The sequence below is a fragment of the Hevea brasiliensis genome, chromosome 16 (genome assembly GCF_030052815.1).
Source record: "Hevea brasiliensis isolate MT/VB/25A 57/8 chromosome 16, ASM3005281v1, whole genome shotgun sequence".
NCBI lineage: Eukaryota > Viridiplantae > Streptophyta > Magnoliopsida > Malpighiales > Euphorbiaceae > Hevea > Hevea brasiliensis.
In genome coordinates, this window is record NC_079508.1 from 54,760,686 (window position 1) to 54,783,457 (window position 22,772).

The 22,772-nt window shown below is 30.0% G+C and overlaps 3 protein-coding genes across 3 annotated transcripts; all 3 read left to right on the forward strand.

Moving 5' to 3' along the window:
- The first annotated feature begins 3,455 nt into the window (after positions 1-3,455).
- On the forward strand, positions 3,456-10,589 carry LOC110658728 (uncharacterized). Its single transcript, XM_021816457.2, has 4 exons — positions 3,456-3,770; positions 4,288-4,418; positions 9,615-9,719; positions 9,943-10,589. The coding sequence occupies exons 1-4, from the start codon at positions 3,699-3,701 to the stop codon at positions 10,367-10,369; spliced, it is 735 nt and encodes a 244-aa protein (XP_021672149.2). The 5' UTR covers positions 3,456-3,698; the 3' UTR covers positions 10,370-10,589.
- Positions 10,590-12,119: 1,530 nt separating this feature from the next.
- On the forward strand, positions 12,120-14,262 carry LOC110658729 (uncharacterized). Its single transcript, XM_058137796.1, has 2 exons — positions 12,120-12,400; positions 12,536-14,262. Exons 1-2 carry the CDS (start codon positions 12,166-12,168, stop codon positions 14,041-14,043), a joined length of 1,743 nt encoding a protein of 580 aa, XP_057993779.1. The 5' UTR covers positions 12,120-12,165; the 3' UTR covers positions 14,044-14,262.
- Positions 14,263-21,585: 7,323 nt separating this feature from the next.
- On the forward strand, positions 21,586-22,557 carry LOC110662272 (AT-hook motif nuclear-localized protein 28-like). Its single transcript, XM_021821203.2, has one exon. It carries the CDS (start codon positions 21,618-21,620, stop codon positions 22,473-22,475), a length of 858 nt encoding a protein of 285 aa, XP_021676895.2. The 5' UTR covers positions 21,586-21,617; the 3' UTR covers positions 22,476-22,557.
- Positions 22,558-22,772: the final 215 nt, after the last annotated feature.

Consider the following 22,772-nt stretch of genomic DNA (forward strand, 5'->3'; position numbering starts at 1 on the left):
TAACTAATTCTAAAAAATTTAGAAAATTGTAATTAAAATTTTTGAGGGACCATAAGACATAGGGTAATAAATTTTATGAATATCATTAGGCCTAAAAATTATTGTAACATGTCCAATTAATTAGACCAAGACAGACTCCAGAATCTGCCTAATTCTGGACCTAGAAAGAGACAGTGAACCAGTTATGGTTATTTGACCATAACTTGAATTCTAAAACTTCAAATGATATGATTCAAAAAGGAAAACAAAGACAATACATAGAGGAACAACTTCCATGAAGGAAGTATAGCCAAATAAGGGCCATGTATTGACCAATTTGCTAGGTGAATCTAAGATACTAAACTTGGACCTTGAGAAAGGTTCCTAATATGATTTGGCATATGAGATGAAATAAATTACAATAACTTGCTAAGCATGAAAATGACATGAATCAATGAAACTATGAGTATTAAATAACATTATTTTGCTCAGAGTACACCTAGACTCATTTATATAGCTTGGATCGATTGGTATACCAATTGGGGACTATATATTGCAGTACTGTCCACAGGGATAATCATTGACAGACAACATATGTCTAAGATGATTGTCCTACTAGTTTTATGCCTGCCCGATGGCCATAGTGCCAATTTTCATTATTACTGGCTTATGCTTGCCCGCTGGCCTTGTGCCTAATATGACTGTTGTATACTTGGTAGACATACGGATGTCTAACTAGTATACTCCCGTGTATCCAGTCTTTATAGTCTGTCATAGGTTACTTGGACACAGTTATGAGAAATAAAATTTTAAATTTAAACAAGTACATGAGAGAAACATTAATATAAATTATATAAGACCAAATATAAATTACATGAATAAAAAGATCCCGATTAATTTAATTGTTTCCAAAGTTTAATAAGCATGAAAAAAAATGGCTGTAAATTCATATACTTGTATGTTACCTTATAAGGTTATACTTAAAGTAATTATTTTAAATTGTTTAGTTATTTTTCTTTATATATGCTCCACTAAGCGTTATGCTTAGCGCGTTAGTTTTTCCATCGCGTACGTACAGGAGACCCACAGCAGCAGTAGAGCATAGACAGGACTTGAGCAGATCTGCTACAGTGTAGATTATCACCTCATCAGTTATTTTGGTAGGGCTCATGTATAGCTAGATTTTGCATTTTGATATTATATGTAATTAAATGATGTAAATCATTTTTGGATTATATATAAATTGTAAATATTGTACTTGACTTTATATGAATGAAATGAGTTATCTATTTTCTTGAAAAATTTATATGAGCAAATGAGACATGATGTGATGAATGAATAAATGAAATGGATATAAATTGTTTTAACAGGTAACAGTAAAAGCCGCTATGCACTAATTAAGAACAGAAGATACTCTACCCGAGTCTCTATAAAAAAATAAAAATGGGATAAAAAAAATTTCTATACGTATGATAATATAATTAGATTACTATTGTACACGATAAGACAGGATAAGGTGCTCCGACACCGAATGTAGCACACTTTGCTTGGCTACACTGTAGACGGATGAGGAGTGTTACAATATGAATTGCTGATGGTTGTTCCATTGCCTTGAACACTAGATTGCATTTCTTCCTCCATGAGTTCACAATCAATAATTGCCTAATCACAAATCTCTACAGGCCACAGTATCGTGGCTCTGATACTATGCAAACAGAGCTGTACAGAGGAAGTGAAAAAAAACTAAGAGAGAATGAATAACTACTTCATTCATTTTCAGGAACTGCACATCTACTTATACACAGGCTAAAATGTTCTAGAACATTATAGAAAACTCTCTAAGTACTGCTATGAATCTATTTGCTGAGCTGTAACAATTCTCTAATAACCATAACTAACTTTGGAGCCTAGCTAACAACTTTGGCTCCTAGCTGCTGTGTGCTCAATAAGTTACATATTGTCTTCAGTCTCCCCTTCAAACACAGTTGCATTCTTCCATTTCCAGAGGAACCAGCACCCTATAGCAAAGATAATTTTCCACTTGACATAATCCACCATATCATCCTCCACCATATCATCCTCGTTTTTCATGTTATCTTTTGTTGGTATTGAGGATTCCTTAACAGTGCAATGAATGAACATTTCTGTGAAATATTGCGTTGTTAAAAAAAAAAAAAGGAAGCTCTTTATAACCTATCCACTTCGTCAATCTTAATAGTTGAATTTTATAATTGGACTTAATTTTCTAATGCGGTATTAGAGCCCAACCCTTCCCTTTGCGGGCTCGAATTTCCGATGCTGGTGTTCCGTTTCTTCATAAGAAAAGATTACAAGAAATCCTGGTGTAATTCTTGGTTGGGCTTGGACTCGTTGGTTCAGAACCATTTCATGCCTTGCTACGTTTTGTGCTATTAATAATATTGAGAAATTCACAATGCAAGCCACCTTACTCGGAGATTAGATCTGACAAACGACATACTCAACCCTACTACTAGGATATCATTGTTAGGGGTGTGCAAATGATCAGTTCGATTTTAAATTGAATTGAATTAATAAAATTAAAAATTATAATTAAAAAATTTTAAAAATTGAATCAAACTGATTATTAAAAAAAATCGAATCAAATCAAATCAATAAATATTAATTTTATTTGATTTTAAACTAATCAAACTGAATTTTATAAAATTTCATATTTTTAACATTAAATCTCAATAACAAAAATATAAAAAAAAAATATAAAAATCAAAACTCAAAAATCTTAGAATTTTCTTGATATATATATATATATTAGTAATTTTGATTTGGTTCGATTTTTTTTATTTTTTATGAAAATAATCAAACTAAATCGATTAATTAAAATTATCAAAATTTATAAATCAAACCGAGTCAATTGAACCAAATTGAGTCAATTCAATTTAATTTTTCAATTTAAATCAAAATTTACTCTCCCCTAATCATCATCACCCACCAAGAGATTAAATTTTACTAAAATGCTTTTGTTTAGCTCGGTACTATTTTATATATCACTTCGAATTATTTCTAGGAAGACATTCAAGAAAATTCAGATAATATTCCTGCTTAAACAAGAAAATTATATTATTTTTAAGAAAAATAATACTCTTTTAAAAAAAAGAAAAATATTTATTAAAATTTATTAAAAAGAAGAAAAATTATAAAGAAAGATTGGATTGAGCTGGAAAAAATTATTATTTTTCATTGTATTTTTATGTTTAATAATAATTATTTTAAATTTTTAGTAAGATTTGTTATAAATGTAAAATATTTCGTTGAAATTTGAAAATTAAAAATCTTATATTTTATTATTCAATAAAAAATAAGAAAAATTGTTGTCGAGTTTAAAATTATATAGTTGGGATTAAAAAATTATTAAAAAAAAAAAGAATCAGAAACGTGCAAGAGGAAGAATATTCCCACATGGAATGGAACCCAAGAACTGGAAGGAAATGTTGGAGTTGAATTTTAAACTTTTACGGCTTTTTATGTCATCCACAACCCGCCCCCCTCTTGTTAGGGCCTTTTCGTCCTCTAACCATAGAGGCTTCTCCTCTCTCGCTCTGGAATCTCATTAGAATTATTCTTCAGCATCTATCTTTCAATCTTTGCATTTCTTTCTTTTTTTTCTTAACCTTTAGCTTTGTATAAATTTTAGATTATATTTCATTAGATTAGATTAGATTAGCAGAAACTGGTAGATCACCATGACTTCATTCATCAACGTCGACGCTCCCCAACTGCCTACCGCTCTTTCCCATTTAGCCATTCAAGATCAGGTGCTTCTTCTTTCTGGGTTTTTTTTTTTTTCCCCATGGGAGGTGGGGGAAAAAGGGTTTGAGAGTTGGTGGAAGGGATTGTTATATGGGATTTCTTTTAAATTTTTGAAGCGGATCCATTTGATATATCTATCTGTGTAAAAGAAGAAAGTTGATTTTTTTTTTTGTGTGTGTGTTCTTTTGATCTCATCTTTTGTTTGGTTGCTGAGAAAACGTAGAAAGAAAATTAAATGATTTGACCTATGTTTGTTCTTGGTTTGAGTTTTATATCATTTAATTTCAAGTTAACAGTGGATAGATTAAGAATGAAAATTTTAAGCAATATCGGTGATTCAACAACTTATTAGTGCAAATAGCTTCAAAGAATATCTGTTGATTTCGTGACTATGAGGCTGGATTGCATACATTGTTATCATTTTCAGAAGCCCTTTTAAATTGGGCCTTTTTTTTCCTCTTCTAAGAAATAAATATGTTGTGATTTGTGGTATAATTCATTCACGTGATAATTTGATTTCAGGTGGAAGTGGAAACTAAGGTGGAGATTCATGAAAAACCTTGTGGCAATCATGGTGGAGTTTGTGCCATATGCTTGGATAAGATTGTGCTTCAGGAAACTGCTCTTATAAAAGGTTGTGAGCACGCCTACTGGTTAGTACAACCAATCACTTTTCTGTTTACACTATTGGGGTGTGTTTCTCTTAAGAATTTTGTTGTATATTCTTGTATTGCATTTAATGATTCAAACATGAGAAACACGGGTTCCCATAATGTACCTTAAAGATGATTTCTGGTTGGTCTCTTATAATTGTGTTGCATATGGGGCTTCACTCCAGTGGTAATGAATACGTTGTTGATGTGTAGAACACGGGTTCTATGTTCTAACCTTTCCAATCCTAGAGGAGAAAAACTAAGGAAGGTGCTTCAAATTCTGCGCATGATTTTATTGTACACAAATTTTTAGTTGGTGTGGTTTAACCTGTGTTCTAGAGTTAGTTTCTTGACATTATATTTGGGTTATTGATAGCTGGGGCTATGGTTTTAGGTTAATGTACTTGTTCAGGTTATATAGGAACTTAGGAATTGGTTTCTTTGGCCAGAGTTTTTTGCTTAGATTTGGGATGGTTGCCTTCCATAGTAATTGTACATTATCTTGTCTCTTTACAAGTGTGGATGCCACAATTTGCTCTTCTTGATTTTGTGCTTTTATTCATTCCTTACCTCCATTTGTGTTTCATTTTTAACACATTATCAAACTAGCTGTTTGATGGGACATGGGAGTAAGAGTTTCTTCAAAATTTGTGGGAACTTCAATACACTCCTTCAAACTCATGATTCAAGTTTTTATCATCATCATTATTTTTATTTTTGGATGGGGGGATGGGGTTGATGTTATCTTAATGAAATTGAGCGAATTTGGTAGGATACATATCTTGACAAATGCATTTGCCCAACAAGCAGTTTGGAAGTTGTGCTTTATTTTTATGCAACTGCTATTTTTATTTTCTTTTGACATGTTAGCTAATTTCTTTATTTTTATTTGTTTCTTTTGGTTTTGAAAAATTGTGATGACTTGCATCTATGCTATGAGGCTTACACTGTGCCTCACTGTTGAGCAGTAAATTAAAAACTTCTTGCTTTCCTGTCGCCTTTTGAGACCATGGTTTAAATTTGTACTGAGCTGGTTGATGGAATTTTGTAAATGAGGCATGTTTATTTTATGTCTTGTATCACTTGTGATACCTATATTTTAATCACTTGGAATTGTTTTGTGAATATACATTCTTTTGATGCAAAGTACATATACATGCTATAAACTGTGTATTGCAAAGTGTTATTAAGGCGAGAAGCGAGGCGAGAGCCTTTTTGAAGTTAGGCGTCATAGCTTATATATATATATCATACTATTAACTAGTTTAATAAGTAAAATACCATATTGAAAAGGAAAGAAAATATATTATTTGCAGTGCACTATACGTAATATAAGAGAAATAGAAAGCAAAAAAATAATGAAGTTACAGAAAGGAAATGAAATTTAAATAAAGATTAATTAACTCCACTTTATTAGGGTTTAGAATAAGTATTTGACGAAAAAGGCACTGAAAATTCCTTAGTAGATAGGATTTGTATAGGACAAGAAAATTTACATATGTGGAAAGTAATATTCTAGCTTAATCAGATCTTGTATTACAGCCAAAATGGATAATGTCAAATATATACTGTTAGAATCTCTAAATCTTTCCTAATTATTTTTATTCCTTATTTGAGGAATAGTTGACTTAGGAATTCACCAGCTATATAATCATTTGGCTGTATAATCCTTAATTTAGATCCTAATTTGTCGTAATCTCTTATTAGCTGTATAATTCCTGATTTATTTTCCAATTTGCTGTAATCCTTGATTAGTTGCTTTTTTCCTTGTTTAGTTAGGTCTTCTTGGTGTATAAATTCTTCTTTTACCTATGACTTAGAAAAAAAAAAAAGAAACAAATATAGTTTTGCTCATGTGCAGCCAGCCTAAATTAGCGTGATTGTCTAAGTCTTAGGAGAGGATTAAGCTATTAGTGCAGATTTAGTTTGTAATTTGTAATGCCTAATGATGAAGAGTGTTGCATGAGGAAATCACCTTTTAATCTTTTGCTGTGTAAAAAAAAAAAAAAAAAGTAAATGTTACATGAAAAAGGCGCCGCCTTTGTCACCTCTCGCCCGATGCCTCTCTCTGGGGCGTTTGCCTCATGCAATCTAGGTGAGGCGCTAGAGGGTTGCCTCGCCTGGCGCCTTGAAGCACCTTTAACAACACTGGTATTACATCACAAAGAATTCAACTGTATTCTATGTGGTTTGTGGGAAAAATTAACTATCATAATTCCATGATGAATCATGAATCTTATTTTTCTTCTTTTGCTGGTTGTCTTCAGTGTGGTTGTTTGGGGCTTTTGATAACTAATCATTTGATTAGTCTTATAGCTTGACATTTCTAATGAATATGTGCTATGAACTATCAGTTTACTCTACTCTTGTCCAATCTATACTCTTTATCAGGAATGCCAACTAACTGAGAAGCACTTGATGGTCATAACATGCCTCTTTCTGGCAAGTGATAAAATAAAATGATAACAGATTCATATTAACTTATGAACTTCCCTGATTGCTTGCCTAGCTCTGAGTATCAATATTTTTCTTCTACTTTGAAGTAACCATCTTTAGTTTTGCCTTGAGTCAGACAAAACTAACCCATGGGGTGGGTTGCCGCTTGAAGAAGCTGTTAGCACTTAGCACTTTTAAGTGTAGATGTGGCGCAAAATGTTAAAATTTCTGAATTCATGAATAATGTTTGCTGGTCTACAAATAGCATAATCATGCATACAAATTCAATTTCATCATCTTTCTGATAGAAGTATTGAAATACTTTTCTTCACTCTCATGATTGGGCATGAATTAGGGATTAGAACATATATTGTTCCACTTTTATTATAAACTGCTGTAAACTGCAACAAGTAATCGTGTTGAAGGTTGTAAGGTTGAACTTGTTCACAGAAATAAAAGTGACTCAATCTTATCACCCTTCCACTATTTGCAGCTCCATTTCTATTGCAGATATAAAACTTGCTTAGCAATTTCATCAATATCAAACAGTGTTAGCCATTCTAAGACATCCTTTCATTTGCACATCAGAGTTGGTTCAACCATTATGATCAAGACAGGAGAGAGGAGGAAAAGAGTGAGGGATAGTGGAGAGAGAGAGAGAGAGGGAACAGTGGGGGACAGACAAGAAAGGGGAAACCATTATTTTTTATTTCTAATCTATTAATATTATAATATTAATTTGTATTTGAATTTTGATCTATTGGCTAAAACTGAAACCACTTTCTCAAATCAGGTTACAATTGCCAAAATTAAATGGTCTTTCAAAATTGAAAAATCACACAATGGTTTTAATTTTCTGGATTATTAGAATTCAGTCTTTAGATGGTTGTTAGACAAGAATGGGTTGTTGAGGCACTCTCAATTTTTGAGACTCGGGTGCTGGTAAAGCATTTTTTTTTTCTTTTTTCTTGAAGGAATGATCTCTCACACATTCATTATTTCATTCATTACCTCTACATATGTTTCCTTTGAAGGCAGTAGTTTATGGTCCCTGGGAGTATGGACTTTTAAAAGGCAGCTTAGAAGGCACTGGATTAAGTCAAATCAAATTGAGGAATAACATCAAAGATTAGGGAAGAATCATATGAACAATAGCAAAGTCCTCTTGAGGATTGTAGGTTAATTATATGTCATAATGTTAAATTTATACTTGATACAGTGTGTATCTGTTAATTGGTCATTGTATTTGGAAAAGTTGCTGATGCCAATTTCTTGCCATCTGTATTAGCTTTTTCTTGGGCACTAATTTTAAATCTATAAACAGATATTTGTGGCAATCCTTAATGCTAAATATGGTTGAAAGGATCCAAAATTCCAAAGGGGAATAAAAATAGCCTAATGGGATTTGCGCTTTTGGGGGTGGGGTAGAGTTGCAGAGTTTCTAACTTGTCAACTTAACAAAAACCTGATATGTTGAGTTGTCTGCAGTAGATTTTGTTTAAGGGTGAGCCTTTTGGTGGAGGCAACTCTCATTAATTGATAAAGCCAATATGATACCTTTGCATGGGTTTGCATGGGAAAGGAGTTTCTCTGTTAGGAATTTAGTTTTGTTGCTGGGCTATAGGTCTATTATTTTTGACATGAAAAAAAGGGAGAAAAATAAAAGAGAAAATGCATATGCAAGTTATTTCTTGTAATTTTGAGATTTGGGTCTCTGTTAATATTTAATGTGCGTTTTATTTATATGTGTAGTCAACCTTATATTTTGATGTTCTTCTTTCTGAATTTGATGGTATGTCCTCATTTGATTGGAATTTTCCTTATTAGATTACAATGTTCTTTTTCATTACGCAAACAAGTGCTGTACACAAATGTAAAGAGATTATTTAGAATGAAGTTCCTTTGTGAGTCTGCTATTTTTTCTAGTGGCAAGACTGCCAAACTCTTCTCTTTGACATGATACTTGTAAAGGGTTCTAGTAATGCTCTTTAGGGTTCTAGTAATGCTCTTTAGGGTCCTAGTAATGCTCTTAGGTACTTTATTTTTTCTTTTATTTTAGTTGTTCTTCTCATCCTCGTCATTATTGTTTATCTTTACTTTTTAACTGTACAACCAGCTGCACAAGAATGAAGACCCTGAAAAATCCCTTAGGACAAATAATACGACAATCTACCAATTCATGTTAGAAGTCCATATTGTATCCTAATTTCTTTTTAAAGATAGGTGCTATAACCACTTAAAATGATCCTAGAAGTCCATACCATGAGTAACAGATCACGGTTCCGCAGGTAAATCATAACTCCGTTTTGGATTTTATGGATTGTTGTAATTATAACTAACTTGTGTGTGGTACTATTCTTTGATCACCATAACAAGGTTTCTTTCCTCAAATCAATTATTATTATCTGAATTTTACAAATCTATATGGGTTGTGTTTTTTCATACAGTTATGTGATGTTCTATGGTTTCTGGAGTGTGAAAGCAGTGTATGATAGTTATGGCTTATAAATCTATGGAATTTGTTATGAGGGAATTATTTTCTTGTCGAGCTTGTAGCTGTGTTTAGGCATTAAATATTTTCAAACTTGACAGTACCATAAAGTAGTCATGGCCAGCCATACTATCTAGTATTGTGCAGAATAAGCTCCATATGATTAATTGGACAGTTTTTTTTCTTTTAGATTGATGATGTAAAAAAATTTTAAATGCAAGATCATGCTGTACTAATCACGGACCTTCTCTGTTCTTTATTTTGTGCAGTGTGACCTGTATCCTTCGATGGGCCACATACAGTGAGAAACCGACCTGTCCTCAATGTAAATATCCATTTGAGTTTCTTAATGTTCATCGTTCTCTTGATGGCAGGTAAGCAATACTTAGCATCATTCAGAGTTCTTTTACTCGGCATACGTCATCTGTGAAATATTCAGTGAATGATCAGATCAATTTGTAAATTTGGCATCCAGAAGTATACTGGAAATGTCTTTTCGTCATCTTTTATCCATGTTATTTACATCTAGTACATTTTTCCTCTCTCTCTCTAAAAAATTTATATTTTAATAATGTTGTTATTTCTTCAATTCAACAGCATCCAGGATTACATGTTTGAAGAAAGTGTGTGCCTCCTGCTTAGAGCTGCATGGTTTAAACCTTTGATTGTAGAGGATCATCATGAAGATGTTTATGATGATTTAGAGGATTATTATCCATATGAATATGAGGATGATGAGGATGATTTAGATGAAGTTTACTTAAGCCATTCACCAAACCTTCGTATTGGTAATCGGAGGTGGGGAGACAATGGGTATGTTAGGGCAGGGCGTCAAGAAGCAAGGCCGGTCTATCGACCAAACAGCCAGGACTCAGGTGCTAGTTCATCACGTGATCCAAATAAGAAAGAGGCTCCAAAGGATAGAACCGGCCGACGTGCAAAGAGGACACTTAAGCGTGAAGCTGCTGACAAGGCAGCCGCGGCAAAACATCAACAGCACTTGGCAAGGTTGGGCCGGAAGTGATTCTGTGTCTTGTCCCTGTCTCTTTATGCAATTAGTTCATAATCCTGAAACCATGAATCTGGTCTTTGTACAGTATTTCCTTTTCTCTTAACTTTGTGAAATAATGACATGGTAATGAGTCGGGCATCATGGGTTTAAGTGGGTCGTGTATCATTCAAAATTTAATCTTCAATCATTCAAAAAATCTCAGAATCCTGTTCTGAATCTCTATTACTATTCATTTGAAAGCTTTCATCGATGTTTAACTGCCCTTCCCAATACATGACTAACTAGATATTTCACTCAACCTATTTGGAAATTATTATTTTAGATTTGGATGAATGAGCTGGAAAATTTTTTTTTCTTACTAAAGAATTCTGTATGCTTGTTATAAATTAATGTTATTTATAGATTCTTTTAATGTTAATTTTTAAATTACATTATGATGGTTCCTATTTTAAAATCAACCCTTTTAGTCAAAGTATATATTATATACTAATTTTAAAATAATAAATTCAAAGTATATATTATAAAAAATTGCTAGGATTTTTTTTTTTTTCCTGATATCAACAAATCTATGCAGCAAGTCAACAACGGCCGTCATCAGGGAAATTCTATAATTGTTTTGAGTTAAAATATTATTTTTTTTATTTATATTATTTAATAATATAATATTTATTATAAAATGTTACACTTTAATTTTTAGTCAATAGTGTTTTAACTAAAATATAAAAATGATATTACTATTACATTTAACAGCTAATCAAATATTTATTTTTATAAAATATTTCTACTTTAAAACAGTATATAAATAATTAAATGAAACAAATGACAACTGCTAGGGAAATTAATATCGCCAAACAAATTCTTGTTCTCATATATTTGAAATATGGTGGAGCCAACTAATACAAGAAGGCTTTAAGTTAGGTTGATTTGAAGATTACAAAACAAGAAGACTTGACTTCCCATCTAATGTTTTATTTTTCTTTCAAATTGAATTAGTTTGTTATACAAATAAATATAGTTTGGTTTCTAAACATGATGTGTCCAATCTGAATATGAAACATAATTTCAAAAAAGCACTATTGTAGGTATTGAATTATACCTTATTTTGTGGCCTAATCATTGAAAATAGAAGAAAAAGAGCTTAGCTTCGCTAGAATGCACTTGCTTTGCTTACATTAGACCAATCTTATCATCTTGTCATCTTAGATTTTGATTGACCAAAGACAGCAATTTAGCAACTCCAAATAATGTTCAAACTTCAAAGTATGAAAATATCCAATTGCATATATTGATTATTTATTTAGTTTCATATATTTATTTAGTTTAATAATAATAATATCATTTTCTATTGACATAGACTTAAGTTAGAATCTCTCTTTTTCTCACTTCTAAATATTTTAGAAAAAAATTTTGGTATGGAAATTAAGTGGGAATTGAATGCATTGAATGTTAATAACACAAACACTGCTTTTCTTGATTCCAATGACTTAAACAGGTTTAACTTGTATGTATTGCAATTTCTTCCCACATGAAACCTTGGAGATGAAATGGAAATGTAGTGAGGGAGATATTTTCTTGTTTTAAAGCTTTGGAGAGCATCTGTGAGAAGTAGATAAGGTTGAGAAAATGATAATTGAACTTGGGACAAAGTGGGACCTCCAATTACCTCAGTGGAGCAAATTTAAGTCACTGGAAGTGGAAGCTGCAATGTCAAGCAAGCAAAGCCTTCCAAAAATCCCAATCTCCCACCCACCCCCACCCTTCCATATAGAAAGAGAAGCATGTAAAAAAATTTTAAAAAAAGTGGGCATATGAAAATAACCATAGCATCATCTTCTTCTACATCTTCTCTCTTGATTCTCACCTACTACCCTCACCCACCTCCTCAACTTGCACTAAGCAAGCTCCTCAATTCCTTTTTAAGTCACTTCTCTCTCTCTCTCTCTCTCTCTCTCTCTCTCTCTCTCTCTCTTTTTTCCACCCTTTCCTTGAATTCATGGATTGATGTCAGCAACCCTCAAGCCAAAAGGGATATAGAAACTAGAGGTAAAAGCTACAATCCTTTGTGGTAATCAATCTACTCTCTTAAACTACTCTGTTTTTTTTATGCTTTCTTCCCTTCTAAACCATTCTTTCTGTTTTTAAATATTGCCTTCACTTTCATGCATTTTGATCCTTCAGAGTTTTCAGAGGGATCATCACTGTCCAAAAGGCGAATACACGTAGGAATAGGATCTTCCAGGGCATCATTTTTTATCAGTTTGTTCTGTTCTCTCACTATCGAAGAGCTTTTCTTGCCAAATATAACCAAACAGCCACACAAAGTCTTCAAACTCCTTGAATCATCATATTCAAAAATTTTTTTCCTAGCAATGGATTCCTTCAATCAAACTTCTGAATTCCGGTATAACCCAAATTCCAACATATTCGGTGATGATGAAGGTGATTCTGAAGAGTCAGGGATTCTTGAAATTTATGTTCATCATGCTAGGAATATTCACAACATATGTATCTATGATAACCAAGATGTCTATGCAAAATTTTCTCTTACTTACAACCCAGATGAGACCCACTCAACTAGAATTATCCATGGAGGTGGCAAGAACCCAGAATTCAATGAAAAACTGGTGATCAAAGTAGCCCAACTTGATGCAGTTCTCAAGTGTGAGATTTGGATGCTTAGTAGAGCTAGAAACTTCATGGAGGATCAGCTTTTAGGATTTGCTCTGGTTCCAATTTCACAAATTGTTGGCAAAGGAAAGGTGACTCAAGATCATAGCCTCTCCTCCACTGATTTCTTTCACTCCCCTGCTGGCACTGTCCAACTGACTCTTTCTCTGAACACAGCTTTGCCTTTGAATCCCTCTGCAGCTTCTAATTCTTCCATATCAGCTGAAGTTGTGTTGCTTGACAGGAAAATATCCGAAGTAATTATTGATCCTGTTGAGTATTCGAGGATTGAATTTCCTGATATCAATGTTGTTACTGAGAATCAGCAAATGGTATCTGAGTATTATGATGGTTTGGGTTCCAGGCCTGGCTCATTTCTTCATCTTGGTGCCTCTCCTCATCTTACTGTTGTAGACTATGAAATGAACATAAATTCCTCCGAGGAAAATCAAGGAGGTTCCACTTCTCCCAATGAGAGCATCCAAAATTCAGGTTTCTTGAGCTCCACCACCACTAGCCTAAGCGATGATCGAAACTCCACCGATTCGATTGACAAAAAGGGGCTCCTATGCACTCATTCTTCAAACTCCCTCAACATTTCGATCACCACAGAGGCAAATCATGGCTCGAGCACTTGCCCTGACACTCCGACCTCAAAGAAAGGAAGTGAAATGAAAGAGGAAAAGGACTCGAACTTTTCGAGCAAAGAGGATGAAGGAAACAAGGAAGGGACTATAAATTCTGTTAAATTTGGTCAAGTATTTTCATCTCCATTAGGGAATATCAATCTTGAGGCAGAGCAATCTGCAATGCAGCAACAAATAGTAGACATGTACATGAGGAGTATGCAACAGTTCACTGAATCTTTAGCCAAGATGAAGCTCCCTATGGATCTTGACAAGCCTGAACGTGAAGATCCTGGCGATTTGATCCAAGGCCATAGCAATAAACTAGAGCTTGAGAAGAAGCAGAAAAAGGAAGGATCGCGGGTGTTCTATGGAAGCAGGGCATTCTTCTAATTTTATTTAACTGCTGCTGCATGTATGTTATCTAGGTTTGTTCTTCCAGGATATGGAGTTTAATTTAATTTATTGAGACTATGGTTTCTGTGGGCTTCATTTTGTGGTATTTGCGACTGAAATTAGTTCTCTTGTAGTCTTGTTTTAACCATTTCTTCTTCTAATGTGTTTCATTAACCATTACGAATCCATAATTCATGCTGTGTTGTGTTTGCTTTCCTTTGCCTTTCCAAGCAATTTATTTAGGACGTTTCCTATGTTGTTTTCTAGTGAAATAATAAATTCAAATGTGTCAGAGGATTATGAGAGATCACTCTAATATTTGCAGTGTAGGCTGTAAATTAAATATGGGGTCCAAACTGTTGTCACAGGACATAGATAATTACTTTACTTGCCTGACGTAGAGACAGAGAGTCCACTTCTCCATAAGAAATAAAGTTGAAAGCTCTGCCTCTGCTTACTGCCAGTGCTACGTAGACGTTGCCATCTCCACTTTTATACACGATAATATACCAATGTGCACAAAGAAAGAAGTGGGGAAAATTTTTTTTTTCTTTTCGAAGTCTTGAAATTTCTTGCTCTTTCAATAAATTTGATTGATTTTGCTTTCTAAGTATACATATGATTATTAATTCTGATATTTATTTTTCTGACACTCAAACTTCTGCCAAAATAAATGATAATTCATTCATTTGCATGCCGATATTAAATGATGATTCTCTACCACTTGCTTTTGAAAGCAGGCAAGTAAAATTTAAGAAAGAAGGAAATCATTCTAGAGAATACACAATTCAATTTTTATTTCAAGAATAGAATATAACTAGTAACATATTGAAATTAATTAAATAAATTTACATATAGAATCTCGAATTGAAGGGTTCCACTAACTAGACCCACCAGAGAAAAATAGAGAAAGATGTAATAGAAAATTGTTAATTGATAGAAAAGAAGGTGATTTATGCATGCAAATTGAGAAAACATGAAATTCAAAGAGTGAGTTAGCGTAGTAGGGAATGGGAGATGTGAATCCAGCAAGCCATGATTAAAAGGTTGAAAAGCATGCCAATTCTTGTTGTTGAAGCCACTGGATTTTGTGGTGGACATCATTCAACAAATGGTGGGTCAGTTTTGGGCAATTTTTCAACTCAATTTTGTTCTCTTACCCTTCAAAATTAATGAATTTTCTTCAAGATTAATGCAAAAGTACTTCACATAATAAAGGCTTCTCAACACTATGTTTGGATTGCTGAAAAATAAGAGTAAAAAATATAGGTAGAGAGTAACTTTTCTATGTGAGGAAAAAAAACATTTTTATTTGGTAGAGGAAATAAAAAGAAAAAATAATAATTGTTCATATATAATTTAAATTTATAAAAATAAGAATATAAAATAATATTTTAATACATAATATGTTCTTTCCCTTCATATTTTTAGCTTTTTAAGCAAAAAAAAAAAAGATTTTTATTCTTCTCCTTTCTTTTTATATTTCTTTTATTTGAATAATATAATAAGAAAAAAAAAAAGTTTCCTTATTTTGCTGTCAACTTTCCTTTCATTCTGTTAAAACGTCGCCAAACACGTGGCGCGAATGACATGTAAGAGAAGGAATCCAAGGTGCTATTATGTAAACTTTTCCAACACTATTATTGGTTGGTGGAATGAGGAAATCTCATGCCTCCACGTCTACGTCAACACTATGTGTTTGATTTAATATTTAGAGATTACTTATAGTTGTTTTGTATTCAATAATAATAGCTAAATTATATTATAGTTTCAATCGGCTACAAATTTCATTAGCTTCATTTTTGAAGTTTTTTCCTCATAAAATTTATTAATTATAATTTTTATTTTAAAATTAATTTTTTGTATTAAGAAATTATTTATAATTACAAAAAAATAATAGATAAATATAAAAATATCATATTATCAAAAGTTTAAGATATATGCAAGTTATAATTATTTCTAAAGTAAACAAATCTTATATTACTATTAAGTTTATATTTTTAGTTTTTACATTATATTACAAAATAATAAAAAAGTTTTTTTTTCTCTTTTAAGCTTCATTTATTTTACGAAAAATAACTTACAAAAAATATTTTTAAAAAAATATTTTTTAAAAAATATTTTTATTATTTATTATAATATTAAATTAATAATATTTATTTATTTCGTGTATGTATAAGTATGTTCACATTTTAATAAGATTTTCAAAATTTAAAAAACAAAAAATGACATCATCTCTTAAAAAATGAAAGTTATTTTTTTTAAAATTGATTTAATTTTTCTTTGACGAAAAAATAATATTTTTCGTTAATCAATTTTTCTGAGTGCTTCTAAATATCAGAAAATATAAAAAAAATATTTTTTTAAAAAATATTTTTTATAAAACAAATGAAACCATTGTAAGTTTTATTTGTATTAAATTGTGATAGCGACAGAGAAGGTGGAGCCATTTTATATTATTACTTTATCTAAAAAAATATTTGCACTTTTCTTATTTCTAATAAATTAATTTTAAATGCATGAATAAATAATATTTTTTTAATTGTTATCTTTTAAAAATAAAAAAGAAAAAAATCAAACACTACCTAAATTTAGGTGCTCCACATTATAAATAAGGAATAAATAATTTTTTAATTTTTTTTATCATCTCTTATTAATTTTTTGTTAAATAAAATACTTTTGAAAAATCAATATAATTTTTTTCTCCTTTCTTCTATGTTTTTAGGTTAGATGATTATAAAGGTTCTATTTTTTTTTTTCAAATTTTTATTTTTTTTAATACTATCAATTTTACCCCCAACTTTAGTTTATCAGCTGTTTTTATGCTTTTGCATTCAATATAAATGAAATTTGCTTCCTAACTATTTGTTCCATAATTAATTTTAAAGTTTGAGCTCAATTAATTAAATGAGTTTAGACTTAAAATTAATATATATATAAACTAAGATGGTATTTTTAAGAGTCTGAGATAACATTCTCTTTTATAGTATTATCACGTAACTAACACTTAATACTTTTTTCATAGTATTTTAGCTTAACATTTTCTATTAAATAAGTTATAAGTTATTTAATAGTTATTCTATTAATAATACAATAAGTAGTTATTATTATAAGGTAACTTACTATATATTAATATATATAGATTAATTATTTCTATTATAAAATTTTTATCAAAAAGTTTAAGAGATAAAAGTAATAAAAATAAAATTTAAAATAATTAATAAAAAATTAAAATATTATATTATTTTTATATATTAAAATTAAAAAAATATATATAAATTTAAATTATTAATAACCATATGTATTAGCGTTGGTAATTCGGTAGTTATAGCTTATAAAATTAATTAGAGTAGTGCATACAACATTCAACCTCCAATCAAATCCAAGCAATACGAACACAATGTTTTAGTCTAAATATCTTTGAATTAATAATTTTTAATTTCAATTAATTCAGCCTTCAAATTACATTTTCTTGTCAAAATCTCTTTAATTTTATTTGTTACATATTTGTAATTTCAATTCAGTCTATCTGTCTTTTAATTGTTGTGCATAATCTCTTTTACTAGTCCAGTAATCAAATAATCTTTATTTTTAAGTGTAATCATGTACTAATTTGAGCAACCAAGTCATCTTTAATTTTCAAGGGCAATCCTTTTATTATTTATTATGTTTTTTTTTTTTTTTTACACAAGCATTCAACTCCCATTTAAATAATCAATCAACTTTCAAGAAACCTAAGGAAATTGGGCAATTTATTTTGTATTTGTTATTTAAATAATAAAATATAAATAAGGTGACACACACCACCATAGTCAAGCTTTCATTTTCATCTCCATCAACATAACATTATTTTGTGGTTTTTTTTTTTCTTATTAATGGACGCAATCTTTTATTAAAGATAAGAAATTTCATTCATAAATCATCATAATACAAGGAGCCATAATTCACTGTTTGCCCAATCAAATAATGCTCAAAACCAACCTAACTTAATAATAAAAGCAATAAGAATAAAGGTACAACTCTTGAAAAAGGAGCATATGTTTCAACAGATCTTTTAAATTAGGGATGGAAGGAAGAAGGATTTCATTTCTTCATGCTTTCAAGCTCTCACCTCTACCAATCCTTAGATTGGAAATCCCATAACTAAAGATAAAGGATTTCATTCTTATAAATCAAGATAATTCCTTTATTTAGGACCTTTTTGGTTTGCATATCAAAATCATAATCATTATTAAAATCAAAATTGAGCAGAATCATAAATAAAATAATAAATTTTTATTTATATTTGATTTACTATAGAATCAGAGTCAAATTCTTTTTTAAAGTGTTTGATTTGCATATATAAATTAAGAAACAGAATTAAACTTATTTTGCACTTAATGAAAATTAAGTTAAAATTATTTTTTTATATAATTACTTTTTAATTTTAATTATTATAAGAGAATAAAATGATATTTTTTATATTTTTTTATTTAAATTAATTATAATTATAATTTTTATATTTTATTTAATTACAAGTAAAAATAAAAATAATATATTTTATTCTTTTTATTTTAAATAATTAAAATTAATTATATTAAAAATTTTTATTTTAATCGATATACAAAAATATAAAAATTATATTTTTACTGTGTTTCATTCTAGTTAGGTACAATTAATTATAATTATAATGTTTAATTTAAATTATTTATATAAAAATAATAATTTTATATTTTAATTATTTTTATAATTATTTTATTTTTTTAATATAGTTAATTATTTTAATTATTATTATAATTATTACAATTATAATTATCTTAGTTATTATAATTATTTTAATTATTATAATTTTTACAATTATGATTATATTTTAATCAATTAAATGAAATATAAAAATATTTTAAGTGTTATATTTGTAATTAATTTTATTTTTATTTTTAATTCATTATTTGAAATATAAAAATATTATTTTTATATGTTTATTTTAATTAATAATATACAAATATAAAAATTAAAACATTCCACCAAATCCATGGGTAAGATTGAGCATTTAGCTTTTAATAAAATAATTATTCTCATTTTTTGTATTTTGATTTACAGATTGAAAAGTAGTATAGTAGTTCCATTAGTTGTGAAAATCGGATTCCCTAATTTGTATGAATGAGAATAAAAAAAAAGAATTTCTAAACACACACAATGAGAATCATTCCTATTATTGGATCAATTTTTTATGAAACAAACATGGTCTTGAAATATAAAATTTTATAAGAATTCAATTTAAATAATTTTTTTTATTAATTTTCATCTTTAAAATTAAAAAATTAATTCTTTTATTTTAAAAAATAAAAATAAAGTACTTTTTCAGAATTTAAATTCATTTATCGATTTATTTAAAAATAAATACCTATTTGGCATGTCTGTTGAGACAATTACTTTTTTAAATATATTAATTAGAGAGTATTAAAAAATAATTAAAAATTAAAGTTAATAAATTTTAGTCATAAGAACATTAAAATAATAAAATAATTTTTTCTAAACTATTTTTTTTAACAGTATTTAAAATAATACTATTGTAATTTCAAGTAGAATAATTAAGCCCAAAATTTGACATTTAAGGCTGTGTTTATTGGATAAGGCCTAATGGCTGGGCTTAGTGCTTGAGCTCCTTACCCCTCTCACTCAGTTTTTTTATTTTTTTAGGTGCAAAATTTTTTTGTATTCAATTAATTTCAGATTATCATACAAACAAAATAGCTAAAATTTCTATTTTTTTTTATAATAAAATTATACTTCAAATACAGCATTGTCAAATTTATTGAGTGTATGTATATAATTTTTTAATCAATTTAACATTTTTTTGATAAAAATTAAAAAGTACATTTAAATATTTATTTTTGAAACGTTGTTATTATTTTGAGAAAATTAAACATGAAATTATTTTTATACATATGGAATACATTGGAGAAGATGAAATCTAACCAATTAAAATTGTAATTTAATGGTTGAGGGATTGTTTGGTAATACAGAGATTAAAATTTAAACCTTATTAATTAAAAAATAAACATTATTAAAAAAATTATACAGTACCCTACCAATTCCAAACAAACTGGGGTAATTTTAATGTATTATCTTTCGATTTCAGGGGTTATTTTATTTTCGTTGCTTAATATTAATTTATTATAGTATAATCACTCAATTTTAATTTTAATTTTAATAGTTGGTATAAGAGATTTGAAAGATTCAGTGGAATTGTGCGTAGATGAAAATAAAAATAATTTTGAGGGACCAATGAGCTATTATTCAGTGATACTAAAATTGTTTTAATTTTGATGGTGGACACAGATCACCCACATAATTTAAAATATATAATTTAAATAAATTTCATTTACTTTGTATAATTTTGTAATTAAAAATTTATTTATAATTACTCTCTAAAGTATTTTCACTAATAAAATAAAAAATATAATTCCCACAATAAAAATTATAATTAATGAATATATAATAATTAACAAATATATAGTTCAATCAATTATATTTTAATTATATATATGAAAAGTTTATTTAATAATATAAATAATTTCATCAGGTAAGTGCATAATAATAGAGAAACGTAGAAAATGAGAGGAGAGAAACACATGAATATTTTAATCTAAAAATTTTATTATTTTTAATTTATAGAATGCATTTTAAATTTCATTAAAGTTGATGAAAACTAGTTTAGTTGTAATCAATTTAATGAAATTCATTTTCTAAAATTTAATTTTAAAAAATTTATAAATTACATATATAATTTATAAAATTTAATTAAATTTCATAAAATTTTGTAAAACAACCTTTATGAATGAAGAAATTAAATATGAAAAGAATAATTAATGTAAAATTAATATATGAAATGATGAATGATAGATAAGTAAAAGATTATAAATTAAAAAAAAATATTAAAGATATAAGTAAAATTCAAATTTATGAGATTAACTAATTTTGTTATTATTTTATAATTAATTTAACATTTTATATATACAAATTTGCATAAAATATCATAATTTATCTTATGAATAGTGGTTAAATTATCATAAGTATGATGATTAATGATAAATTCTAGTATTAAATGTATTCAATTTCAATTTAATTTTTTATATTATCACATAAAAATTAAATCTCTATATTGTGAACTCATTTCAGCTGTAAATCCTCTCTCATCAAATTAAATTATATCAAAGACGGAAACTATTGACCACAAGCCTTAGACTTAAGGACAACCCTCTTTTCTATTTTGCAATTAAAAAAAAATGGTAGCTAAAATTTAGCCAAGAAGCTCCCCAGAAACTTCGAATCCAAAAACGAGCCGATAATTTGCCTCAATTGCAACTTTGGACCCACCCACATGTATATGTGGATCCCACCTTAAGTGCAGATATGGTGCCCCACCGTTGAAGGAAATGCTATCACTTTCATTCCCAAGAGTGGGACCCATCAACTGTGGGTTCCATCCCACTCCTCCAACTTGCACTATAAAGTATGTGTCTTTCTATATTTCTCTATTAAAATAAATAACCAGCCTAATGTGATATCCCTCAAGAAGGGGGGAAAAAATGGCCGGCTATGTCTATGGCACGACAAACTCTCTCTCAAGAGAGCTTTCTCACGCCTCCGATGGCACTTCCCCCAGCCACAGTCCCCCGAGCGTGCCCGCGTTACTCTCCACACCTCGAACATCATATTTTTCCAAACGTCGATCTCTTAACAAGCCTTCGCCTGACAATCGCCACCGCTTTCTGTCACTAGTGGAGGTCCAAAAAAAGCCTAGAGGCAGACCTCCAGGCTCCAAGAACAAGCCTAAACCACCTACTGTCATTGCCAAAGACAGTGAATCCGCCATGAAGCCAGCCATCCTCGAGATATCCGCTGGCTCTGATGTCATCGACTCCATCATCAGCTTCGCGCGTAGGAGCCACACTAGTATTAGTGTCATCAGTGCCACTGGCTCTGTCTCTAATGTCACGCTCCGACAGCCAATTCCTCACGCCCCATCTCTCTATTTACATGGACCCTTTAACTTGCTTGCACTGTCGGGCTCGTTTCTTGGTTCCTTTGCGCCAAAAGAGTGCTCTTCTGGTTCTAGCTCTTTGCATTCTTCTTGCTGTTTTGGGATATCTCTTGCAGGGGCACAAGGGCAGGTATTTGGAGGAATTGTAGCCGGAAAGGTTTTAGCTGCGAGTCTTGTGGTGGTAGTCGCCACCACTTTCTTGAACCCTACATTTCACAGATTGCCAAGCGATAATGATGAGGCTATGGAGACTAAATCTAGTTGTTGTGGTCCTGCAAATGAGTCTTGTGTTAGTTCTGGCATGTCCATGACTGTTTATGGTGTGGCCAACCCAGCCGCAATCAATTGCCAGGTTTCTCCTGATATTATGCGCTGGGGTCCTCCTCCTCGCCCTTATTACTAAGAAAAAGTTCAAGAGAGTAGCCAAAGATTTTGGATGCAAATTTGATTTAATTGGACAACCCTCCTTCAGTTTTGCGTTTGCATTGTCTGGAACTTTTGGGAGACCTATTATGGTTTGCAGGCTTTTTTTTTTTTTTTTTTTTGAAAATTATTTGCAGGTGTTTTGTACAAAGAACTCACCTATATATATATATATATATATATATATATATATATATATATATATATATTCTTTTGATAGCCTTTGTTGTTGGGTTTTGTTTTCTTAAGCTTATTTCGGTCGGGCTCATGCTTTCTT